The 25,487-nt window shown below is 38.4% G+C and overlaps 3 protein-coding genes across 4 annotated transcripts; all 3 read left to right on the forward strand.

Moving 5' to 3' along the window:
- Positions 1 to 3,515: 3,515 nt before the first annotated feature.
- Positions 3,516 to 10,871, forward strand: LOC134817137 (uncharacterized). Of its 2 annotated transcripts, none has more exons than XM_063826257.1 (8): positions 3,516 to 3,619; positions 3,748 to 4,053; positions 4,363 to 4,509; positions 4,970 to 5,022; positions 5,253 to 5,402; positions 9,578 to 9,710; positions 9,949 to 10,090; positions 10,292 to 10,871. In XM_063826257.1, exons 2-8 carry the CDS (start codon positions 3,837 to 3,839, stop codon positions 10,458 to 10,460), a joined length of 1,011 nt encoding a protein of 336 aa, XP_063682327.1. In that variant the 5' UTR covers positions 3,516 to 3,619; positions 3,748 to 3,836; the 3' UTR covers positions 10,461 to 10,871. The 2 variants fall into 2 exon arrangements, with proteins under 2 accessions (XP_063682327.1, XP_063682326.1); XM_063826256.1 differs by having other exon boundaries at positions 3,517 to 3,619; positions 4,952 to 5,022.
- Positions 10,872 to 13,603: 2,732 nt separating this feature from the next.
- Positions 13,604 to 16,140, forward strand: LOC134817138 (ankyrin repeat domain-containing protein 17-like). Its single transcript, XM_063826258.1, has one exon. It carries the CDS (start codon positions 13,675 to 13,677, stop codon positions 16,063 to 16,065), a length of 2,391 nt encoding a protein of 796 aa, XP_063682328.1. The 5' UTR covers positions 13,604 to 13,674; the 3' UTR covers positions 16,066 to 16,140.
- Positions 16,141 to 19,373: 3,233 nt separating this feature from the next.
- LOC134817394 (alpha-latrotoxin-Sg1a-like) lies at positions 19,374 to 20,762 on the forward strand. The gene has a single exon (XM_063826534.1). The coding sequence runs from the start codon at positions 19,374 to 19,376 to the stop codon at positions 20,760 to 20,762; it is 1,389 nt and encodes a 462-aa protein (XP_063682604.1).
- Positions 20,763 to 25,487: the final 4,725 nt, after the last annotated feature.

The raw sequence follows: 25,487 nt of genomic DNA on the forward strand, positions 1-25,487 counted from the left end.
TTATACCAGTTTTGGAAAAATAAAATTTCACTTTTTTTCAAAAATTTCTTCAAAATTGTTCAAAAAAAGTTCCAAAGATGCACCTTTTCATCCTGAAGACTATGTGCTACCTGTGCAAAATTGGTATATGTTCAGATATACCAGTTTTGCATGTGGTCCCTCACTTCTGTATACTTCAGTGATTGGGCTGATGACTCCAGTGAAAGGGCTGGTGACTCTAGTGAAAGTGCTGGTGACGATGAGAAAGACCATAAACCAGGGATTCCTTCGGGAGCATGTAAGATTATATCCAAAGTTTGTTCGCCAATGGGGTGTGTCTGGGTGTCAAAGATCTTCAAGGTGGGTGCTACTTGTGATGAACTCTAGAAGGATGGGGTGGTAATACTCGGTCTGGCCGTCTGGAAGCCCATAGAATTCCAGTTCAGAAACCGAGTAAGGAGGTGCGGCTACTGATGAGAAGCCTCCTTAAAGTTTATTTGGGTTAGAAACGACATCTGGGTCCCTACCCTCGCACAAGATTATTCTCAATTTTCTTGTTGTGTTCCACAACTATACTTCTGTATACTTCAGTGATTGGGCTGATGACTCCAGTGAAAGGGCTGGTGACTCTAGTGAAAGTGCTGGTGACGATGAGAAAGACCATAAACCAGGGATTCCTTCGGGAGCATGTAAGATTATATCCAAAGTTTGTTCGCCAATGGGGTGTGTCTGGGTGTCAAAGATCTTCAAGGTGGGTGCTACTTGTGATGAACTCTAGAAGGATGGGGTGGTAATACTCGGTCTGGCCGTCTGGAAGCCCATAGAATTCCAGTTCAGAAACCGAGTAAGGAGGTGCGGCTACTGATGAGAAGCCTCCTTAAAGTTTATTTGGGTTAGAAACGACATCTGGGTCCCTACCCTCGCACAAGATTATTCTCAATTTTCTTGTTGTGTTCCACAACTATACTTCTGTATACTTCAGTGATTGGGCTGATGACTCCAGTGAAAGGGCTGGTGACTCTAGTGAAAGTGCTGGTGACGATGAGAAAGACCATAAACCAGGGATTCCTTCGGGAGCATGTAAGATTATATCCAAAGTTTGTTCGCCAATGGGGTGTGTCTGGGTGTCAAAGATCTTCAAGGTGGGTGCTACTTGTGATGAACTCTAGAAGGATGGGGTGGTAATACTCGGTCTGGCCGTCTGGAAGCCCATAGAATTCCAGTTCAGAAACCGAGTAAGGAGGTGCGGCTACTGATGAGAAGCCTCCTTAAAGTTTATTTGGGTTAGAAACGACATCTGGGTCCCTACCCTCGCACAAGATTATTCTCAATTTTCTTGTTGTGTTCCACAACTATACTTCTGTATACTTCAGTGATTGGGCTGATGACTCCAGTGAAAGGGCTGGTGACTCTAGTGAAAGTGCTGGTGACGATGAGAAAGACCATAAACCAGGGATTCCTTCGGGAGCATGTAAGATTATATCCAAAGTTTGTTCGCCAATGGGGTGTGTCTGGGTGTCAAAGATCTTCAAGGTGGGTGCTACTTGTGATGAACTCTAGAAGGATGGGGTGGTAATACTCGGTCTGGCCGTCTGGAAGCCCATAGAATTCCAGTTCAGAAACCGAGTAAGGAGGTGCGGCTACTGATGAGAAGCCTCCTTAAAGTTTATTTGGGTTAGAAACGACATCTGGGTCCCTACCCTCGCACAAGATTATTCTCAATTTTCTTGTTGTGTTCCACAACTATACTTCTGTATACTTCAGTGATTGGGCTGATGACTCCAGTGAAAGGGCTGGTGACTCTAGTGAAAGTGCTGGTGACGATGAGAAAGACCATAAACCAGGGATTCCTTCGGGAGCATGTAAGATTATATCCAAAGTTTGTTCGCCAATGGGGTGTGTCTGGGTGTCAAAGATCTTCAAGGTGGGTGCTACTTGTGATGAACTCTAGAAGGATGGGGTGGTAATACTCGGTCTGGCCGTCTGGAAGCCCATAGAATTCCAGTTCAGAAACCGAGTAAGGAGGTGCGGCTACTGATGAGAAGCCTCCTTAAAGTTTATTTGGGTTAGAAACGACATCTGGGTCCCTACCCTCGCACAAGATTATTCTCAATTTTCTTGTTGTGTTCCACAACTTACTGAGCTTGGTGTCACTTGGCCATGAGAAAAGCTAAAGCTGGGATTGACCAAAAGAATTGTATAGAAATAAATGCCCTTCGTAACAGTTATTCCTCTGAATTGAAAAACGACGTATAGAGAATTGATTAATAGGTGCAAAGTATGAATCAGTATGAATCGATGTATGAAGATTAGGTACACGGCGTACACCTCTGTGTAAATAGATGCAGGATAGGAAGTTTAAACATAAAGTAATATGGTCTTTGTTATTACTTCGTACGTAGTATAAGAAGTAGAACGAGTCTTTATTCAGAATAACTATAAGAACGAGTATAAATTATCCCTGACAAAGCAGTGAAGGTGTTCTGTGTATACTTGGAGATGTTTATAAGCTGTACTACTTAACATTGCTCAAACCTGCACCTATGAAGGCTGTGGCCTCAGAGTAAGAGCTTGATCATGATGTGTTGTATAATGTTATTAACATATAATGTGTTATATTAACAATGATATTAACATTTTACATGTCAAATAATTATAATATTTATAACAATAGTCTGTTTATTGTCAGTGATAACGCGGTTGCTATCGCGTGAGGTAGGGTTGAGAACAAAGAAAAATGGGAGACAATGTCTTTACACAATATAAATTGGACTAATGAAAATGGTCAGCTGGGCCCTTTCATGAGACTGTTACCTAATGTTAAAAAGCGCAAGTGCTATGCCAATTTCATAATATAGAGCTGACATAGAAAGTTTTAACTAGGACTAACCATTGTATGAATATTAGATATCATTACCATTTACCTCGCCCTGGTATAAGAGTCGAACGTCTCAAGACATTGATAATATGATCTTTATAAATATATGTAATATCCGGAGACCGGATAAGATCATAATTTATAAGCCGCATTGCTGTGATGTTCCTGATAATTTCGTGGAATATTTTCCTTTGCCTGAAAAGAGCATTTACTCTAATACCCATTGTTTGCATTTACGAAATTATCAGACATTTATCAGAAACATTGATATGATCGTTACATGATTGTTATATTTTGTATAAATATTTGATATCATTATGCCTCGCACTTATAGTAGAGTCGAACGTCTCTTGGCATAGATATTATCGTTTTAATACTTTCTACCATTTAATACTTTTAACACAACCACATAACAAATAATTTGAGGCTCTTAAGATGTAGTTTATTTAAGAAGAATTCACGCCTAACATTGTGTGTTTCTCTTTGTGTCCAAATGCAACATATAGATATGATCGTACTATACAGATGACGATCGTATCGTGTCTATTGTCCAAATGCAACATATTGATATGATCGTACTATAAAGATGACGATATGTCTTGCGCTTTATAGTAAGCACAGCGTTTTAACAGTAGTGCATGATTAATTGATTTTATACATAACACTATAACACTAACAGCTTCACGCACGATATAATGTATGCCGTCTTGTAATGTTTCCTTGCGTTTTAGATTGGTCGGATAGAGTAATGGGAATTTGACGGTTTTCGAATTAATTTTCATTTTATGCTTAACTCTTTTGATGACGCCTTTGATTCTAAACTTAGAATCTGTTCTTTGTTTGTAGTATAGCTGAATAGTTTTACTTTTGACTGATAAAGAGTTTCCTAGGCCCGGTAATGGCAGAGCTGAACGAGCAAGGTGAAGAGTGGTTGGAGCTGACAACTTGAACTGGTGCTGAAGATAACAATTACAAGGAAATGGGAAACAGAAAAGATCATATCGTTAATGAGATGCATAAGCAGCCGACGTTGAGGAGCAGTATAACTGTAAACGTTAGCAAGGATGCACTACAGGACCCCTCTATGAAGAGACTGGACAAGTGGAGGTCCATGTTCCACATGTTCAACTTGCTAACCTTCACCGTGGCTCTTATTTCTCTTGGATTGTCTCTGCTTACCTACGCTTCTGCTACACGTAAATTAATGATTATTTAAATTTCTCTTCTGGGAAGTAAATGTGACACACTATGATGAGGGTTACTAGAGTACTAAAAATTCAACATATTTTGATGATTCACAAATGGTATGCCTCAGCTCAACATTGCCATGATAAATCTTTTTAGCGGATCCATTTGCACTACCGGCCGTCAATGACATACGTTCCAAATACCAAATTGGTATGAATGCTTACTTGTAGTGCACGTACAACTAAGTATGAATGGCTAACAATATGTTGGAACAGTATCTAGTACCGCGGGTTTGTCTGACAGCTCTTTATTTTCAGCCTCCCCCAGTACTGTAGCAGAGTACGAGTTACCCATGGTTTACTACGGTATTAATGGTGCCCTCATGACTGGTCACACTGCATTTGGAGCATTCGCTTGTGTCAAAGCTGAGAACCTGAAAGTTCTTAAGATCTACACCGCTATTGGTAGGATATATAATATAATATTATAATTACATTGTATTATGATGTTATGTTATAAGTAGATAAAGCACTTTGTGTTGAGCAATAATGAGGTAATATTATTGCGTAATTTTAGGTCTATGAAATGTCAAATTGTAATTAGGGTAATTTTTCAAATTACAGTGCTTACAATATATAGTAGTAATAAAAAGATAAAGCTTACCTTATCGGACATTAAATGTCCGTTCAAATTAAGTCCGACAACTACAAGGTAGCTCAATTAAATACATTAAATTAATGCCTTCGAGCGGTAATTTTAATGTCCGTTCAAAATTAGGTCCGTTCATGCAATGTCCGGTAAAATAACGTCCGATAAGGTATCTGCAAGTTTAAAAGGTCACTCATAAGACCTAGAGTAAAAATGGCAGCAGAACAATCAAACAACAACAATTCTTTGATTTTCCAGGTTTTCTCCTGGTTATAGAAGAGCTCGCTATAGGTTCTTGGATGTTGGCTACAATCCAAAACAGAATTAATGTGAGCAAATATAGTTTTTAGGTCCATCGTGATAATCATCTTATCTGCAAAATTGATCTCAAAATATAACAAGCGTCGATACAATATAGGTAGTTCGAACTAATTTCATCGGGGACCAGCTTTTAGTAAAACATAGACTCAAGATGCTGATGAGTGGTTCACAGCTTTCGTAACCACAACTATTTTAACTTTAAGCCGGAATTAATGATATAATTAACTAATTGTTTCAGGCAGTAATTAATAAAATAAGTAATTTGGAGTCTCAACACTCAAATCATGACCATGATGAAAGTCAGAAGAGGGACACTGTCGACCAGACTAAACGTTTAGCAAAACGAGACGACGATCACACCGAGGACCACGACGAAGACAGCGAGACGGTAAGAAATTAAAATCATCGTCTAATAGGACTCAGACAAAAATTGGTTGGGGAATATCGTGGCCTAAAAATGGCCTAAAAATTGAATTATGGCTGGAGTTGGACTCATATAGAAAGCTAGAAATCGCATAACCACAATAGCAAAAAATTAGATTGTGTTGAAAATTAATGACTTCTAAAAGTGTTTCTGTTAAATAAAACCATGCTAGATGTATATTGCACGATTAGACTATCAGTATCAGAACCCAGCTTGGCAGATTTAGTCGAGATATGATCTAGCGACTGGCCCCGGAAGGAGGGTAAGATACGGCCAGTCATGATCATAAACTCCAGCTTGATAGCTAGAGCTTTATAAATTTTCGCTCATTGATAAATATTCGCCCTGTTTTAATAGAAACTAACGGGAATTACCAGTACCTAACACAAATATAGCGAATAAAGTTACCTTATACACGATCAAAACTTCACTGCCTCTTCATAAAAATTTGTAGCAGTTTAATTGTAGGGGCTTTTATTATTGCCCACCATACTGCCTCAATTCAATCGAAATATGGGACTATTTAATACGGCCGATGAACGAACCAAATGATGCTTATGCATACAGAAATTACAGGTGAAATTAAGAAAATTGGGAGGGGGAGGGGATATATTAAAGTATATGGTGCAATATAACCACGAACCACGGCAATGTCAGCTGCAAATGCAATCACTCATTTTTGACTGATTTTCCAGATTTCAAAAGATGGTCCAAGAATCAAAGAATCATTGTCGACAGAATACGTATTGAGTGAAGAATGTAATTATATCCAAGAAATTGTGTTATACTTATACCCTATGCGATATGAAATATGGAGATAAAATATTAAAAAGTGGCTAGAGAAGAACACCTTGCAACCAACGTGGGTGTATTATAAACACGTTTTCAAATTCATTAAACTTGTAAAAATCAGGGACCATTAGCGATATGACGATAGTCTGTCCTATATAAGAGGATGATGATTGGTCGCTCTATTCTCGCTATCACGTGACAAAATATCACATGACAAGCTATCACGTGACAGACTAGCACTCATTTTCTAGGTGACTCTGGCAGATAACCCAAATCTTTATCTCTATGTGCGAGATTTAAGGTTAAGACTGGATCTGGAGGAGTCATTTTAGGGCCTACGAAATAATTTCCACCGGTAATTTGTCGAGCTGAACATCATGAACCCTTTGAACATCCTCGATTTGCTCGAATCTCAAAAATAGCGAGCTGAAGGTCAGTCTAACAGGTTCTATTCGGACGTATCGATTGGGCGAATACTAAATGGGCGTCAAAGCAAAATGTATTTGAGGGACCACATGCAAAACTGGTATATCTGAACATATACCAATTTTGCACAGGTAGCACATAGTCTTCAGGATGAAAAGGTGCATCTTTGGAACTTTTTTTGAACAATTTTGAAGAAATTTTTGAAAAAAAGTGAAATTTTATTTTTCCAAAACTGGTATAACTTACAATATACCATTTTAGCTTTTAACAATCATGAAAAAAAAATGGTATATCTGCAGATATACCACCTTCAAGAAACTTATCTTCTATAAAACCGGTATATCTATACACATTTTATAGACTTTAGCCAACCCAAGTTAAATTATTTTATTGTAAATAGTATAGAAAAAATGGTATATCGGGAGATATACCAGTTTGGAACAATTCTAGTTTTCAAAATGGTATATAGACAGATATACCAGAATCTTATAAATCAGTAAAATGCATTTATCTCAAAACTATCAAAAACAGATATACCAGTTTTGCATGTGGTCCCTCATTTATGGTCTGAGGTTTTTTTTTTTTTTTTTTTTTTTTTTTTTTTTTTTTTTTTAAATTTTTAATGAGGAACCTGCCAAACCCCAGGACACCAGGAGGATACCACTGGCAAAGCGGCTAATAGTACCCTCCGGTCTGTGTTGTACCGAAGAAGCTGAGTTAATCGATCAAGACTCGGCTTACCAGCCAAGAGGCAAAATCTGAGCGGCACCAAGGGTTCAGAGAGTGTCATTTCAGCTTCTCCGGTGCTGGATGCCCTGGGGTTTCACATGCGCCGTAGCAAAATAAATATAAAAACACACGCACACAATTTTTTTTATTCTTTTAGATAATACGTCGAATAAAGTCAGTGGATATAGAGTAATAAATAGCACATAAGATGGAGAGAAAAAGGAGAGATACTACTGGTTTTAAATGTGACTCTATATCAATACTAGTAGTGGAGATAACTCCACTGGCTACAACTTGTGAAATAGAGGGTAAAGGTAAGGCACGGCTGTAATTTCGAGAGAATAAATAAACAAGAGTGTATAGTGGATCCAGTACTTTGGGTATAAAATGGTCATCAAGGTATAACGTCTTTAAGGCACCGTATAATATCCGGTTTTTCACCTAATAAGAAAAGCTTAAGATGTTTAAGATATCGCTCCCAGAATAGGGGTTCCTTGTTCTGGAAACTCCTTCCAATAAACCAACAGCAAACCGAATTTATGAAGTTAACACTTTTATCTCTGTGCTTTAAGCAAATCAAATAGTGGCGATATGGGTCGTCATAATTTGCGTCAATATTCGATCTAATAAACAGATTTACTCCCTGTAGGAAAGAGCTTGTGGCTGGACAGTCAATAAATATGTGAGAGATAGTTTCGAGGTTGTGATTACATAACGAGCAATTTGGACTATCTTTTTCAATCTTCATTTTATATCTCATGTACCGACAAGTACTAATCCGGTGAAGGAGCTTATATTGGTACTGAATAAGTTTGAAGTTATTTGAGAAAGAAGTAAAAATATCCGTAAAAATACTAATCCAATCAATATCCGTTAAGGAGAGGTTAGCACTCCAGTTCCTCATTGGAGGAAGGGTGCTGGGATCTAAACGCTTAGACATGGTATCTCTAATGTTTCTACCTTTGATAGTGAGAGGAGTATCTCTAGAGTTGGGGGTATTCCTACCTCCCCAAAAGCGAAGTGAAAGTTGGGTATCGATAAATGTAATGTTTCTTGTAAACGTATCGGTATTATTAAATCGACGTATTCCCAATTTTATACTCGCATATTGAGTCGAAGAGATTATACTACTTGTTTGGCCCCACTTTCTCAGAAATTGCTGAAAACTTAAGAGGTTACCTTCCTCTGAAACGAAATCAGAAAGATAGATGATATTTCTATCAATAAGAATATCGTTCCAGAGCTTGGAGCCAATGTCCGTTATTACGTCGCTTCCCCACACACAGTGGTTGACTGTACTCTTACTTGACTGTGAAGAAATAGACTTCCAAAGCTTATAATGGCGAAGAAGGTTAAAGGTAAAACCAGTATTCTTTAATGTGAGACAGTTTTCTATACACACAGTTGGTATATTTGGGTGTAAAAGCTGATTGATGATAATATTTTTCCAGGCATGTTGGAAATTAGGATCGATAACTTTTCCTATAAGTGACACTTTTAAACCTATAATAAAATCGTTAGTATAGAAGAGACCTAGACCCCCACATTCACGAGGAGAAGTAACAATATCACGTGGTCTGAGGTTTACAAGGTTTACAACTATAAAATCGTTACGACATCAATAAAATGTCAGATGGACGTCCAAGTCCAACAAATGATCCACTCATGGTGTTGCAACACCAGATTAGCTGACAAGATTAGATGACAAGATTAGCTGTCGAGACCAGGGACAAAAGGATTTCGCGGCGATTTTGGCCAAAAATCGCGATACCGCGAATTACATTTCGCGGTATATTAAACTATACATCAAATTTGTCGCAAATAATGGGAAAAATCGCGATTCCGTACATGCCGCGATTTCCTTTTGTCCCTGGTCGAGACGGAGATTAATTTGAACCATGTCCACGCAATTATCTAATTATAGATTAGAAGTTTGCTTAGATTTGGATTTGAAAATGTTTCAAATTGGTGCACGTACGTCGTACAATAGTATATACTATATTCAGTCTTTTATAGACATTTATATATTAATATAATTAATTCTTAAGAAAATGCCGGGATCCTATGAAATAGGTTCTTAAATGATTTTAAGTTGTTGTAAATAAACTTCTGTTTTAAAAAACAGAAGTTTATTTACAAAATTAAATATCTTTTTTTATACTGCTTTTGACTTGATTATATTTTATTTTCAGTCCGAAACTGAAGATCATGCCGAAGATGATTCAAATTCAGTTGAGGCACATATAATTTATAAAGAAATAAACAAGTATTACGGGTGTTGCATGTACGCTCAAAAGTGGGTCGATGACGATGATCTTCATCCTGGTTAGTTATATTTGCTTAATTAAATAATAATTAAGATAATAAATATAATTTGCGATCTTATATTAGTACTTAAAATAAGGTCGCTGAATTCATCGATAATTCTATCCGTTTTAGATAATAATAATATGATAGTGAGTAGTTCAAAAGTAATTAAAAACAGTATACATTTGATAAAAACAGTATACATTTGATGTATAATTTTTGCCACCACTGTTGATACGCGGTCTCATACTTGCAGAGGAGGTGTACGAGCATTGTCTGACCAACGAGTATCTGTTCTGTGGTGTGAAGTTCGTTTTGTTCCCTGGGACAAAGAATCTGAAGAAGACAATAGAAACGAGTTGTGACTGCGAGATTAAAGTGGGGGAAGTCGTCACTGTGTGAGTAAACACGCTAAGAATGTAGAAATATATGGTCTTTAAGTTTTATTGAGAGTTTCGTTGAATAATGTTTAAAGGCTGTTGATTGTGAAACTTTTAATGTAGGGTATGAATATTTTGAATAATTTTGTTTTTTGAACTTTTAACAAACTTTAATTTTCAAACAGATAGTTAATTAATTAATTATTAATACATTTTCAGGCGGATTTTAAAGCAGACAGTTTTATTATTCATAGCACTACCCTCCCAGATCCTCTGTTTATTTGGAGTAGCTATGTTTATCAAGTTTGAAATTTCGTTCAGGAACAATAGTATGGTTGAAACGGTTTCGATACCAAATCCCTCTACGGTAATGAATAAAATTGATTAAATATAACTGAGATTTTCTATAATGGAAGAATTGTGCTCAGTTGGGATTTGTATTAAAAAGGCAATCAAGATTCTATCTATTCAAGAAATAGCTTGACCAATGTTTGGATTTGTTTGTGTTTGTGGGTTCTTCAGAAAATATAAAGAAAGGGTAAATTTTAATCATATGATCAATGATATTGTCTAGCAATCATAGCTTTCAGATAATCTTGATGCAAAATTTCAGTCAACATACCTTCTCATCCAGTCCACACAATTACATAATCTACTGATCGAATCTAAAATACTGACAGTAGGTACTCAGTACAGTGTTTTACTTATATTTCTGATTATGTAAGCGACCATTTCGATTTAACGAGTGTATATAATATTAATACTGTATCAGTTTTGAATTTCACGATCTTGGTTTTTATAGATTTGTTTTTCGACTATAATTGATTGCACTGATTCCATGCAAATGTGGATTCTGTTGGAAAGGTGAGAATTCTGGGAAATTGTTGTTTTGGTCACAATATACAGGCTGATCTGGAACTGTGATTATGACAATATATAAGTACAAAATGATCACGAAACATTAGTACGCTGTTCAACATCTGTACAATAATTTATGAAGCTCTCGAAATTTCGTAATTTTTGCAGCAATTTAAATATCTTCAAATATGCTTCCGACAAATGCTTCCCTTTTCTCACAAAAAGTGCTTTTAACTTACCCAAAACATATTTTCGGATGCTCTACTTGTAGCTGCCGTGTCTCTAGAGTTCATGTATACATTTTTATCAAACTTGGTCAAATATTGGCTAAGATCCAAAACTTATGATCCGAAACTCTATGTCCATATATGGGCATACACGTAACATTTGAAAGCTTTCAGCCCAAAAATTGGTCGAATATTAATATTTTTCAATTAGTTTTAGGTGACACATAAGAAATCGTCAAGTCATTCAAATTATTTTCATATAACCTTATTTTTGAAGAAAAACAACAAGTCAACCTTCATTTCTTCCGATTTTTGGCTTTTTAGAAAAAGCGCCCCCTATTGGCGCCCCTCTCCTTTTATCGACCCTCCCTAAATTTAGACAAATGAGCTGATTTTAGAGGACACGCCGACAAAATTTATAAAAAAAATGTGAGTGTATATTGTATAATGTCACGTTTTTTCCATCTATAAGACTTACAGTTTTCCCTACTCATACGCTTGCCTTAGCGTTAATGGTACGAGCCGTTATAGTTATACTACTCCAAATTCTCGACCCTACACCCTGAGCTGAAGCGACAATCCCAGTACCTGAGTACCACCACACTATTCTGAGTGACATTAATCCCCCAATTTACCTCCATAAAGTTGGGCTGCAGCCAGACTATCTGTAGAGAAACATAAAGTATCATTAATGCAACCAGCACCTATGCAGTGTGCAACCAGCACCTGTACAGTGTGCTACCAGCACCTGTACAGTGTGCAACAAGCACCTGTACAGTGTGCTACCAGCACCTGTACAGTGTGCTACCAGCACCTGTACAGTGTGCAACCAGCACCTGTACAGTGTACAGTGTGCAACCAGCACAGCTGTGCCCTTGATCCCGTTCTCAGACTGGTTGTTATTTATCAATTATCATCTAATTACACGTCAGGCCTTCAGCTCTCCCACTACGTCATTATATGAAGTGGAATGTAAAAGTGTGGACTTTTGCTTCCTAAAACTGGTCGTAATTGCGAAATTTCCTGTTTATTTACTTTGTGACAACATTCAACTATTCAATGAGGTGCTAACCCTTAGCCTTACGTGTTTATTATTTGTGTTAACATGTTGGTTTCGTACGGCTTTAAAATTTACATGTCACACTTTGCACTTTCGACGGACAAGGTTGTGTTTTGGAGGTAAGGAGGTAAGGACTAAGGACAGTTGAGTGGAGTTGGGTTAGAAACATATAAGAGATACGATGGTTTAACTTGTAGAAGCTTTCTTTGTCAGCTAGGAAAGTTGTTAATTTCTAATTTTTACTTTTTATAGATCTCACAAGGCCGAGCGTGATTGTGTAAGTTTTTTGTATTTTCTAGGGAGCATCTCGGCAGATGTCTAAACTTATAGCAACACTACAAATATATAGGTAACATGTATCGACTTCTGTCTAGAGCAGTGATGCTCTTTAGTAAATACCACAACCTTCTTATGAAACAAAATTTGCAATAGAAAGTCTCATCTATTTTACTTTCGAGCTTTTAGAATTGCACATTCAGCTGTCGTAATCTTATTAGAAGGTGGCTCTGTCTCTGTTGACAAAATTAAAAGTGGTCATTTTATTTTTGATCAAAGTACCAGGTATTCATATTTTGGTGCTTCATGTTTTTTTTTTGCAACTACAGGCGCTTCTATAATTTCTGGAACCATAATGAATCTGTAGAATATTGAAGTTTTGCATTTGGGAAATGTAAATTAGTTGATACTTGATACCTTTAGTAATAGTACGTGGCTCTGGAAATTTTACTGCACACGTCATTTTATTTTGGATCAAAGTACCAGGTATTTATATTTTGTTGCTTCGTGTATTTTCTTTGCAACTACAGGCGCTTCTATACAAATCTCTGGAACCATAATGAATCTGTAAAATATTGAAGTTTTGCATTTGGGAAATGTAAATTAGTTACTTGATACATGAAGTAGTGTGTAGTGTATACCTTTAGTATGTTCAATGTTCCCTGTACATTTTACTGCACACTTAAAACTTAATGACTTGAAGTTGAAATGTGAGTAATAGTCTATTATTATAGTATCATCCCAGCGGAGTGTGAAATGTGAAATAACATGACTCAATGAGGTTTTCAGCGACCGTTCAATTGTTATGTTGTCGTTTAACAAGCATCGACCTTGCTGAGGTTGCGTCACGTTTTGTTTTATCAGGTTACAGAACAAATACAATTATCTATATCATGTTGCCTCTGATCAGTTTATTTTATACATTTTTTTCTTCCTAATATTGTAATTTGACTGGCATATCGTGCTTCTTTTCTTAGGGGTAACACATAATGTACACTACAAATGCTTACATTTATAAAATGGACAAGTGGCGCCGAAAAATCTTGCCAGCACTGGAAACAAGCTCGATGGAGAAAATCGTTAGCCTTCTTTCGCGATATAGTATACGAACATCAGATCATTTCGGAACGGAAAAGCGCAACTTGTTGCACGAAGCAGCTGTCTGTGGTAGGGTAGATATTATGAAAATGTGTGTTTATCTTAGGACTCCTGATTATGTGAACATAAAAGATTCTAGGGAGCAAACAGCTCTGATGATAGCAGTTACCGGAGGACATCTAGATGCAGTAAGATTTCTCGTGCATCATGGAGCAGATATTGATATTAGGGACAGTGAGGATTGTACTGCGATATCACATGCTTTGGAGAACGATAATCATGTAATATTTAGATATTTACTTGATGGAGAGGTAGCAGAATGGGAATCTTGCTACTCTTTTAGCAGCAAACACACAAATAATGCTTTATTGGAGGCTACAAAAGGCGGAAAGTTAGCAACTATAAAATACCTCGTAAATGTTGGACTTGCTGTTGAAAACAGACAACATCTTCTGAATTCATCGATGGTTGCCAATGCTGGAAGGGGTGCGAAAGCTATGGTGGAAGAACTCAGATTTCTTGGGGCGGAAATGGATTTTTTAAGTGAGGCAGGATACACAGGTTTGATGTCAGCGGCAGCCCACAATCGTCTGGAGATGTTGCCTTATCTTCTTGACTCCGGGGCAGACATCAATCAAACGAACCAGCAAGAGGATACAGCCTTGATATTTGCTGCAGTTAATAATCATTTGGAAACTGTAGTTTATTTGCTAGAAATCGGAGTCGACATCAATCAAACCAATAACAGTGGTAATACAGTTCTGATAGCCGCTTCGGCGAACAATTGCTTAAAAGTTGTCATTCATCTGTTAGAAAGTGGAGTAGAGATCAACTTTGAGAATAAACGTGGATTTACAGCGTTAAGTGAAGCATTACTTAGCAGAAAACCTAATGTTGCAGCGTATTTATGTGGTCTATCTGAAAATAAAGTTAATGTTACTCTTGGAAAGTTTGATGTTGAGAGCAGAGATGATGGGTTTGGTGGCCAAACAGTACTGATGTGGGCCGTGCAGATGGATGAAGTGTCTATCGTGAAATACCTTGTTGAAATGGCTGGAGCTGATGTTAAAGTCAGGGATGATAACGGGTATACAGCAACCGAGGCCGCTTTAAAAGACAGGAAACCGAGTGTTGCAACATATTTGTGCGGTTTGTCTGAAGCAAAAGCAGAACTTGGTAAATTTGACATTGACAGCAGAAACAAGGACAGTCAGACCGTGTTAATGTGGGCAGCAGAACTTGGGGCAATGCCAATCGTTGCATATCTTATCAGAGAAGGTGCAGATGTCAATCTTAAAGATAATGATGGAAATACTGCGTTAAGTTTTGCTGTGAATTCCAAGAAGTTTGAAGTGGCCCACTACCTGTTTCTTCAACCGGGTATAGAAGATAGCATGATTCAGGCAGCAGAAATGGGACAGTTAACTGTTGTTAAGTATGCAGTAGAACATGGACTGGATATCAACTACATAAACGAAAGTGAGTGCACGGCTTTGAGTGTATCCCTACGAAGTTATATGACAAAGTTGAGGTCGGTGGCAGACTACTTGTGCACTCAGCCGGGTATAGAAGTCAGTATGATACACGCAGCAAAGATGGGACAGGTATTCGTTGTAAAATATGCATTGGAAAAGGGCCGACGAAAAATAAAATATGTTGGGAAGGGAGGCGTCACGATTTTAAGTGCGGCTTTGAACAACAGGAAGACTGAGGTTGCTGCTTACTTGTGTCGAGAACATGGTGCAGCTGCTGCTCTCGGCGATTTCGCTATTGAGGGGAAATGTGTTGATGGTCAAACAGTTCTAATGTGGGCTATCCGCACTGGAGAAGTTTCAATTGTCAAGTATCTCGTAGAAATAGCCGGTGCTAATGTCGGTTGTTTAGACGAATTTAAGAACACAATTCTGGACGTTGCCTTGAAAATATTACTTGCTCCCTTCGAGCATCAGCAACAGAAGATTGAAGTTGCAGATTATCTGTGCAGTTTGGCGAACTTGAGATCAGATATTCATCATGAGAAATTTGCCGTGAACACATTTGATGATAACGGTCGAACAGTACTGATGTTGGGTGCGTTAAAAGGAAAAATTAACCTTGTGCGATATGTTGCTGAGAAAGGTGGCCGGCCAGTGATCAACTACAGAGATTCGAAAGCGGGGACTGCCCTTGGTGTAGCGATGGAATCAGTGATCAACATAAGAGATGCAAAAGGGGGGACGGCACTTAGTCTAGCTATGGAGTCACGAAATGCCCATATTGCTACATATTTGTGTAGTCGGCCTGGTATTGAGCTAAGTGTGATCTACGCTGCAGAAACGGGAAAGTTGGCCGTTGTAAAGTATGCGGTGGAACAGGGATTGTATGTTAAATTTTATTTTGATGAAAATGGAAATAGTGCGATCGATGCTGCTTTGAGTAGGAACAATACTGAGGTTGCTGAATATTTAAGGAAACTGTATAAAAATAGATGGTAATAAAGAAAAGCTGGAAAGATATTTTCTTCGACTTCTAGTTCTCATTAACATCCATCTTATTTCAGCAACGAGTCATTTTACTTTTCCATATTATAATATATATGTTGCGTGCAGATTTACTTTCAATTTTGTAATAATGTTTTTAATTTAGATTTGATTATACTAGTACGGGAAAAAGTTAAAAGACTACTGTTGTACTCTCTTTTCACGAGTGTACACGTCATTTTAGACTACTAGTTCTTCTTCCTTTGTGGTTATTGGCCTTTTGTTATTAACCCTGAGCCCAAGCGACAATCCCAGTACCTGAGTGAAACTAATCCCCCAATTTACCTCCATAAAGTTGGGCTGCAGCCAAAATATCTGTAGAGAAACATAAAGTATCATTTTTAACGGCTTAGTGGCTCAGTTGGTTAATCTGCCTGGCATTGCTTGAGGTACCAGGTTCGATTCCCGACTCTGTCACTAGCCGTGGGGTGAGCGTCGTCGATGCTCAGCTAAGGATCCTGAGTGGTCTATGCAGCCCCCCGGTCCACTCAGCCAAATACTCGAGAAATCGGGTGTGAGGGTTAAATGAGGAGCTGCCCATTGCAGCAAAGTCTCGGGCGAAGAAAGTATCATGGTACACACTAGCTTAACCGTCACTGGCCTTATGTATAATTGAAATTTGAATCCTTCGGCTTCCTGTAATTGGCTGGTTACACAATTTTGTAACAATGTGGCTGTTGGAATGTCCGAAGTAAAATAAGTGTTGAGATTTTTAAAATGCAACCAGCACCTGTACAGTGTGCAACCAGCACCTGCACAGTGTGCAACCAGCACCTGTACCCTTCATCCACTTCTCAGACTGGTTGTTATTTATCAATTATCATCTAATTACACGTCAGGCCTTCAGCTCTCCCACTACGTCATTATATGAAGTGGAATGTAAAAGTGTGGACTTTTACTTCCTAAAACTGGTCATAATTGCTAAATTTCCTGTTTATTTACTTTGTGATAACATTCTGATTCAACTATTCAATGAGGTGCTAACCCTTAGCCTTACGTGTTTATTATTTGTGTTAACATGTTGGTTTCGTACGGCTTTACAATTTATATGTCACACTTTGCACTTTCGACGGACAAGGTTGTGTTTTGGAGGTAAGGAGGTAAGGACTGAGGAAAGTTGTTAATTTTTACTTTTTACTTTTTATAGATCTCACAAGGCCGAGCGTGATTGTGTAAGTTTTTGGTATTTTCTAGGGAGCATCTCGGCAGATGTCTAAACTTATAGCAACACTACAAATATATAACATTTATCGACTTCTGTCTAGAGCAGTGATGCTCTTTAGTAAATAGGTACCACAACCTTCTTATGGAACAAAATTTGCAATAGAAAGTCTCATCTATTTTACTTTCGAGCTTTTAGAATTGTTCGCGCCATGTCTCCGTTGACAAAACTAAAAGTGGTCATTTTATTTTGGATCAAAGTACGGTACCAGGTATTCATATTTTGGGGCTTCATGTATTTTGTTTGCAACTACAGGTGCTTCTATAATCTCTGGAACCATAATGAATCTGTAAAATATTGAAGTTTTGCATTTGGGAAATGTAAATTAGTTGATACTTGATACCTTTAGTACGTGGCTCTGGAAATTTTACTGCAGACCTAATTTTATTTTGGATCAAAGTACCAGGTATTTATATTTCGGTCCTTCGTGTATTCTGTTTGCAACTACAGGCGCTTCTATATAAATCTCTGGAACCATAATGAATCTGTAAAATATTGAAGTTTTGCATTTGGGAAATGTAAATTAGTTGATACTTGATATATGAAGTAGTGTGTAGTGTATACCTTTAGAATGTTCCCTGTACATTTTACTGCTCACTTAAAGTTAATGACTTGAAATGTGAGTAATAGTCTATTATTATAGTATCATCCCAATGGAGTGTGAAATGTGAAATAACATGACTCAATGAGGTTTTCATTTACCGTTCAATTGTTATGTTGTCGTTTAACAAGTAAGACTTGCTCATCGACCTTGCTGAGGTTGCGTCACGTTTTTGTTTTATCAGGTTACAGAGGGAACAAATACAATTATCTATATCGTGTTGCCTCTGATCAGTTTATTTTATACTTTTTTTCTTCCTAACATTGTAATTTGACTGGCATATAATCGTGCTTCTTTTCTTAGGGGTGATACATAATGTACACTACGAATTCTTACATTTATAAAATGGACAAGTGGCGCCGAAAAATCTTGCCAGCACTGGAAACAAGCTCGATAGAGAAAATCGTTAGCCTTCTTTCGCGATATAGTATACGAACATCAGATCCTTTCGGAACGGAAAAGCGCAACTTGTTGCACGAAGCAGCTGTCTGTGGTAGGGTAGATATTATGAAAATGTGTGTTTATCTTAGGACTCCTGATTATGTGAACACAAAAGATTCTAGGGAGCAAACAGCACTGATGATAGCAGTTACCGGAGGACATCTAGATGCAGTAAGATTTCTCGTGCATCATGGAGCAGATATTGATATTAGGGACGGTGAGGATTGTACTGCGATATCACATGCTTTGGAGAACGATAATCATGTAATATTTAGATATTTACTTGATGGAGAGGTAGCAGAATGGGAATCTTGCTACTCTTTTAGCAGCAAACACACAAATAATGCTTTATTGGAGGCTACAAAAGACGGAAAGTTAGCAACTATAAAATACCTCGTAAACGTTGGACTTGCTGTTGAAAACAGACGACATCTTCTGAATTCATCGATGGTTGCCAATGCTGGAAGGGGTGCGAAAGCTATGGTGGAAGAACTCAGATTTCTTGGGGCGGAAATAGATTTTTTAAGTGAGGCAGGATACACAGCTTTGATTTCAGCGGCAGCCCACAATCGTCTGGATATGTTGCCTTATCTTCTTGACTCAGGGGCAGACATCAATCAAACGAACCAGCAAGAGGATACAGCCTTGATATTTGCTGCAGTTAATAATCATTTGGAAACTGTAGCTTATTTGCTAGAAATCGGAGTCGACATCAATCAAACCAACAATAGTGGTAATACAGTCCTGATAGCCGCTGCAGCGAACAATTGCTTAAAAGTTGTCATTCTTCTATTAGAAAGTGGAGTAGAGATCAACTTTGAGAATAAACGTGGGTTTACAGCGTTAAGTGAAGCATTACTTAGCGGAAAACCTGATGTTGCAGCGTATTTATGTGGTCTATCTGAAAATAAAGTTAATGTTACTCTTGGAAAGTTTGATGTTGAGAGCAGAGATGATGGGTTAATTGGTGGCCAAACAGTACTGATGTGGGCCGTGCAGATGGATGAAGTTTCTATCGTGAAATACCTTGTTGAAATGGCTGGAGCTGATGTTAAAGTCAGGGATGATAACGGGTATACAGCAACCGAGGCCGCTTTAAAAGACAGAAAACCGAGCATTGCAACATATTTGTGCGGTTTGTCTGAAGCAAAAGCAGAACTTGGTAAATTTGACACTGACAGCAGAAACAAAGACAGTCAGACCGTGTTAATGTGGGCTGCAAAACTTGGGGCAATGCCAATCGTTGCATATGTTATCAGAGAAGGTGCAGAAGTCAATCTTAAAGATAATGTTGGCAATACTGCGTTAAGTTTTGCTGTGAATTCCAAGAAGTTTGAAGTGGCCCACTACCTGTTTCTTCAACCGGGTATAGAAGATAGCATGATTCAGGCAGCAGAAATGGGACAGTTAACTGTTGTTAAGTATGCAGTACAACATGGACTGGATATCAACTACATAAACGAAAGTGAGTGCACGGCTTTGAGTGTGTCCCTACGAAGTTATATGACAAAGTTGAAGTCGGTGGCCGACTACTTGTGTACTCAGCCGGGTATAGAAGTCAGTATGATCCACGCAGCAAAGATGGGACAGGTATTCGTTGTAAAATATGCATTGGAAAAAGGACGAAAAATAAGCTATGTTGGGAAGGGAGGCGTCACGATTTTAAGTGCGGCTTTGAACAACAGGAAGACTGAGGTTGCTGCTTACTTGTGTCGAGAACATGGTGCAGGTGCTGCTCTCGGCGATTTCGCTATTGAGGGGAAATGTGTTGATGGTCAAACAGTTCTAATGTGGGCTATCCGCACGGGAGAAGTTTCAATTGTCAAGTATCTCGTAGAAATAGCCGGTGCTAATGTCGGTTGTTTAGACGAATTTAAGAACACAATTCTGGACGTTGCCTTGAAAATGTTACTTGCTCCCTTCGAGCATCAGCAACAGAAGATTGAAGTTGCAGATTATCTGTGCAGTTTGGCGAACTTGAGATCAGATATTCATCATGAGAAATTTGCCGTGAACTCATTTGATGATAACGGTCGAACAGTACTGATGTGGGGTGCGATAAAAGGAAAAATTAACCTTGTGCGATATGTTGTTGAGAAAGGTGGCCCAGTGATCAACATAAGAGATGCAAAAGGGGGGACGGCACTTAGTCTAGCTATGGAGTCACGAAATACCCATATTGCTAGGTATTTGTGCAGTCAGCCTGGTATTGAGCTAAGTGTGATCTACGCTGCAGAAACGGGAAAGTTGGCCGTTGTAAAGTATGCGGTGGAACAGGGATTGGATGTTAAATTTTATTTGGATGAAAATGACAATAGTGCGATCGATGCTGCTTTGAGTAGGAACAATACTGAGGTTGCTGAATATTTAAGGAAACTGTATAAATAGTATCAAAGAAAAGCTGGAAAGATATTTTCTTCGACTTCTAGTTCTCATTAGCATCCATCTTATTTCAGCAACGAGCCATTTTACCTTTCCATATTATTATATATATATATTGCGTGCAGATTTACTTTCAATTTTGTAATAAAGTTTATAATTTAAATTTGGTTATACTATAGTACGGAAAAAAGTTAAGAGACTACACGTACGTGTTGACTGTTGCTTGCTTGATTGCTTAATTGCTTAATTCACAACATTCTGTCGTCTCAGAACTTTGAATTAGTCATGCCCAGAAATAGAATTGATTTGTGATTCAGTTTTGAAGTTTGAAAGTAGAATATTAATTGAGCTAGAGTCAGGGCTCATAGTCATACTTTCCGTTACTTAGAGGTTTGTGGCTATAAAATTACTTCCAATTCCATGATTGAGATTCTTCACTGCGTTTCAAATGGACTATTGGTTGTGTTTCATAATCACGTTCCTTTTACAGAAAGCGCCAGAATTGACAAAATCACGAAATCTCAGTCTATATAATACTTTTATACTTCTTTTTCCAACTGTTACTGCTGATACAATAATTTGGATCAGTCAAATGGATAAAAAGGTTTTTAAACCGACTTAACACTCCCAACTCCGATACTGCGTTTTATGTGTCCTATAAGTAGCTAACTACAAATAGTAAATACATATATATACTATTTGTTGGATTTTGTATCCAGTGACAAAGGCAAAGCTAAATATTAATATACTATTTGTCACTAAACTGGTTTTTACTAATTCGATCGCCTTAAAATTATCACGTCACTTTGGTTTTCATTGCTACACGTTGTATAATGTATACCTCTCTCGATCTAGTCTCTTGCAGGCGAAGAGTGCATGCACTCCGGCCGGCCTTTTGTGGCCGAAAAGAGGTTGCAACGTGTGTCAAGGTTTTTATGATTTTGCAGCCGAACAAAACGGTTTAATTTGACATAAAGTTAAACCCTTCACCTTGACCTAGCCATGAGTCTACGCCGACACGTACTGCGTGACGCGTTTTTTTCACAAGTAATATAATCCTGTGTGGCTCTTTCTAAATCGCTCGCCCAAACCGTAATAACAATTTCAACTTTTGCGCGTCTCCTAAATGCGCGTTAGTTATCTGTGATAATTTAGCACCGGCGAACCACATGGTCTGGCCTATAGCAAAGTTCACTCAAAACGTTCCGCGCCCGCGGATAAGTCAATATTTGTGGTTTTCAGCAGAAGGACTTTCGACAAAACTGTACCATAATATGGATTGGTCGAAAATAGAGTGTTTTAGTGAGTAACTTAGAATATATTTTTGATTTTCTCAAGATCTAACCAATAGATTTTCTTTAAACTTTTCAGTTAGTTACATGGCTATAAGACAGATAATCCGTGCAAGTTAAGTCGAAAGACAGATAATGTGTGAGAGTTTTGGAGAATTTCTATGTGCCAAACTTGAAGCAAACTACTGAGGATATATTATATAGAACCAGCGCAGCACTCCTGACAGCCAAACCAATATTGCAATTTATCCAATGCGAAAATACGCATTAACAGTTAAATGAAAAAAGTTTGGGCGAGCGATTTAGTGAGCGCGATCCTGTGTCACCTTCGGCGGTCGCACGTTACTGCAAGCGACGGGGCTCTGGTTAGAGCAACATACACCATAATCTCAACCCTAACCCTAACGAACCATACCTAGGAGCCGGCCGGGGTGGCTCTTACTAATTCGCTTACTGGGCCGCGCTCAGCCTGTCATTCCGCCAAATCTTTATTGAACATAATAGCCTGGGGTCCTCAGGTAATAATTCGCTCGCCCAAAAATTTCACGTGACTTTGGTTTTTATGGTTTTACAGCCGTACAAAACGGTTTTACATACAACATAAACCCTAATCCCAACCCTAACCCTAACCATAACCCCGAAGGTATCCATAACACTTACCACAACCCTAGCCCTAACCCGAGCCCTAAACAATCGAATTCATGTTTTACTAGCCTCTCTGCCTGTCACGTGACCAAAACGGTTTTTTGCCCATAACTCTTGACCATTGTTAATGATTTGGCCCGGCGCGCGCTACTTCGTAGCTCGTGCCGTCGGGCACGAGAAGAAAGCGGCGCGCGCTACTTCGAAGAAATTTAGACGAGTAATATCCGTCAACCAAAACTCTCCAGGGAAACATTTTTACTCTACGTCATGGGGGGTGATTCGGAATCTGCGTCCAAAAGTAGAACGATTGAGATCAAATTCATACCCAAAAGGCCTTTTCGCAAGGATTTTTTTAAAATTTGGGCGAACGATTTAGTAAAAGCGGGTCAGGGTGCACGATACAAATAAACTTGCTCGGATTTAAAAAATTTTGTACTATTATTGTTTTTTAGAGACTGTGAGAATTTTCACAGTACCAAATTTGTCGATCATACCTTTTCAAAAAGATCAGTGAGTTTCGCCTAAGTGCCATGTTTGATGGTGCGCGGCTTTTGGAGCAAAAGTAGCTGACAGCTGCAGTAAAAGTTGCGTAATTTTACCAAATTCGTTGATTTTTGTTGTATTATTTTGGTATATCTTCGGTTCCTTGAATTTGATAATTCTGAAAATTGGCAACGACCTTCCAATAGGGCTTTCATAACTGTCCGAAAAATTTGTATCATGTCGTGACCCCCATCGTCGTTTTTAACGGGTGATTGATACTCGTAAAATATTTGTTCCAGCGTGCGTCCTGGTAGGTTGTAAACCTACAAGTAATCTGTGAACGACCCCATAGGATTAAAATTATGCTCCCCGGTAACTTTCTAAAAAAGTGTTTCTGGTTTCAAGAGCAAGTTTTTCAACCCCCCCCCCCCCCCCCCCCCCCCCCCCCCGTTGTAGCGCGATGCACTACTGGGTCGCGCGCGCATCAAATAATGCTTCTCGCAACTACTTCGGTAGATCGGCGAGATGCACCACTGTGCCTCACCGAGCTGCGAAGGATTGACATCGTGAATCAACCCCCCCCCCCCCCCCCCCGTTACACCACTGTAATGCAGTGTAAACCACATTTATACTGGTACTCAAATGCTAAACTATTTTTTATGTTTTCTAACTCAAACTTCATGAGTCGACATCAAATATTTTGCAATGTATCTAGAATCAATGTGTGTATTTATATAAATCACTTTGGATACTTTTGAAAGAGAATAATAAGCTCCAAAATGCTTTTCCCCGTAAAAGTACAATAGCGTGAGTAGCTTTTGTCAAGGTGCCTCGAAAGTGATCTTAAACGATTCCCGTTCAATTTGATCAATGCACATCAACTTAAAGCAAGTTATAAAACTATTTCATACGTATCAAATTGGATATGCTTTCGCAGGAGATATAGCATGCGCCATGATCTAAAAATTAATTTCAAGACATTTTACTGTAAAACACAGGTTTATTTTTTCTTGATAACAGTCAAACCCAGTGGCTGAAATTTAAAATCAGCTAAGAATCAATTTGTTCAACCAATTTTTTTAATGTTTTCATGTTATATCTTTAAAAATGGATATCTTGCATTATGGCATTTAACGGCCAAGAGATACAATAGCTGAACTCCTAACCACTGTTTTCAAAGACGTTGAAACAGAACCTCAGCTTTTCTCCGTTCCTCACACACTTAAACTATCAAATGGAACAAATAGACAAGATGGTGCAAGACTGGACATCAGTGCGAGATCGTTCTGGTCGCCACTGGACAGGGCATTTACAGATGTAAGGGTACTTCACCCTCAAGCCCAGTCCAACAGTGACAAGAGCATCTCGCAGATGTACCAATCTCACGAGAATAACAAAAAACGTGAGTACAATGACAGAGTCCTCAATGTAGAAAAGGCTACCTTCACACCACTGGTGTTCAGTACTACAGGAGGAATGGCAGTTGAGGCTTCTCAGTTCCTAAAACATCTCGCTGAAAAAATCAGCCTTAAGAAAGGCCAACGGTATTGTGATGTGATGTCATTTGTCAGACGCAGATTGCGCTTCGATCTACTCAGAACCTGTATAATCTCTATCAGGGGATACAGAGGTACCAGAACTCTTCCACCCACGGCAATACGTGATTTGGACCTTAACCTGATCAACACTCCTAAACCCTAAAAGGTCATGGAGTGCTTGTTGGATGGGGTCTAAACTGCTTTTTGTTGTGTTGTGAATTTGTTATTATATAATATTATTGCAAAGGGTTTTTATTTTTACCTCAGTTTTTAAATTTTGTACCATTTTTAAAGAATTTTTATATTGATTGAAATAAATTTTCGTGCACATATAGGGTCATTGCTATATTATGTGTATATTGTTTAAATACTTTCAACACTACTATATAACAAATAATTTGAGTTCAGGGATGGAAGAAAAGAATGTACCCGAGAGGGCGCCGACGCTAAAGAAGAAACGAGAAGTAAAGATAAGCCCCTCAAAAGCTAAGTCAACAGCTGAGGATGTTTCTGCGCCTGCTGCAGAAGAAAAATACTGCCCATGTGAAATCTTTATGGCTGATGAGTTATCTGTGGAATGCGAAGCCTGTAAGTTGTTCTGGCATTCAAGTTGTGTTGGCCTGTCTGGGTTGACAGATGATATGTTAGGACATCTGACTAACTGGAAGTGTCCCATTTGCTTTGTGGCACCCCACACAGTTAAGGACACTGATGACCAGAGAGCTGTCAGGGCTATTGTCAAAGAAGAGCTCCAGAAGTTCACACCAGCTTTG

This window comes from Bolinopsis microptera, chromosome 6, assembly GCF_026151205.1.
Source record: "Bolinopsis microptera isolate Bmic1 chromosome 6, MBARI_Bmic_1.0, whole genome shotgun sequence".
Classification (NCBI taxonomy): domain Eukaryota; kingdom Metazoa; phylum Ctenophora; class Tentaculata; order Lobata; family Bolinopsidae; genus Bolinopsis; species Bolinopsis microptera.

Excerpts from the sequence above, each read along its gene's own strand:
- LOC134817137 (XM_063826256.1), top strand. The coding sequence starts at position 3,837 with ATGGGAAACAGAAAAGATCATATCGTTAATGAGATGCATAAGCAGCCG. Across the intron at positions 9,711-9,948 it reads TGACGATGATCTTCATCCTG|AGGAGGTGTACGAGCATTGT; the intron begins GTTAGTTATATT and ends TCATACTTGCAG. Across the intron at positions 10,091-10,291 it reads GTGGGGGAAGTCGTCACTGT|GCGGATTTTAAAGCAGACAG; the intron begins GTGAGTAAACAC and ends ATACATTTTCAG.
- LOC134817138 (XM_063826258.1), top strand. The coding sequence starts at position 13,675 with ATGAAAATGTGTGTTTATCTTAGGACTCCTGATTATGTGAACATAAAA.
- LOC134817394 (XM_063826534.1), top strand. The coding sequence starts at position 19,374 with ATGGATGAAGTTTCTATCGTGAAATACCTTGTTGAAATGGCTGGAGCT.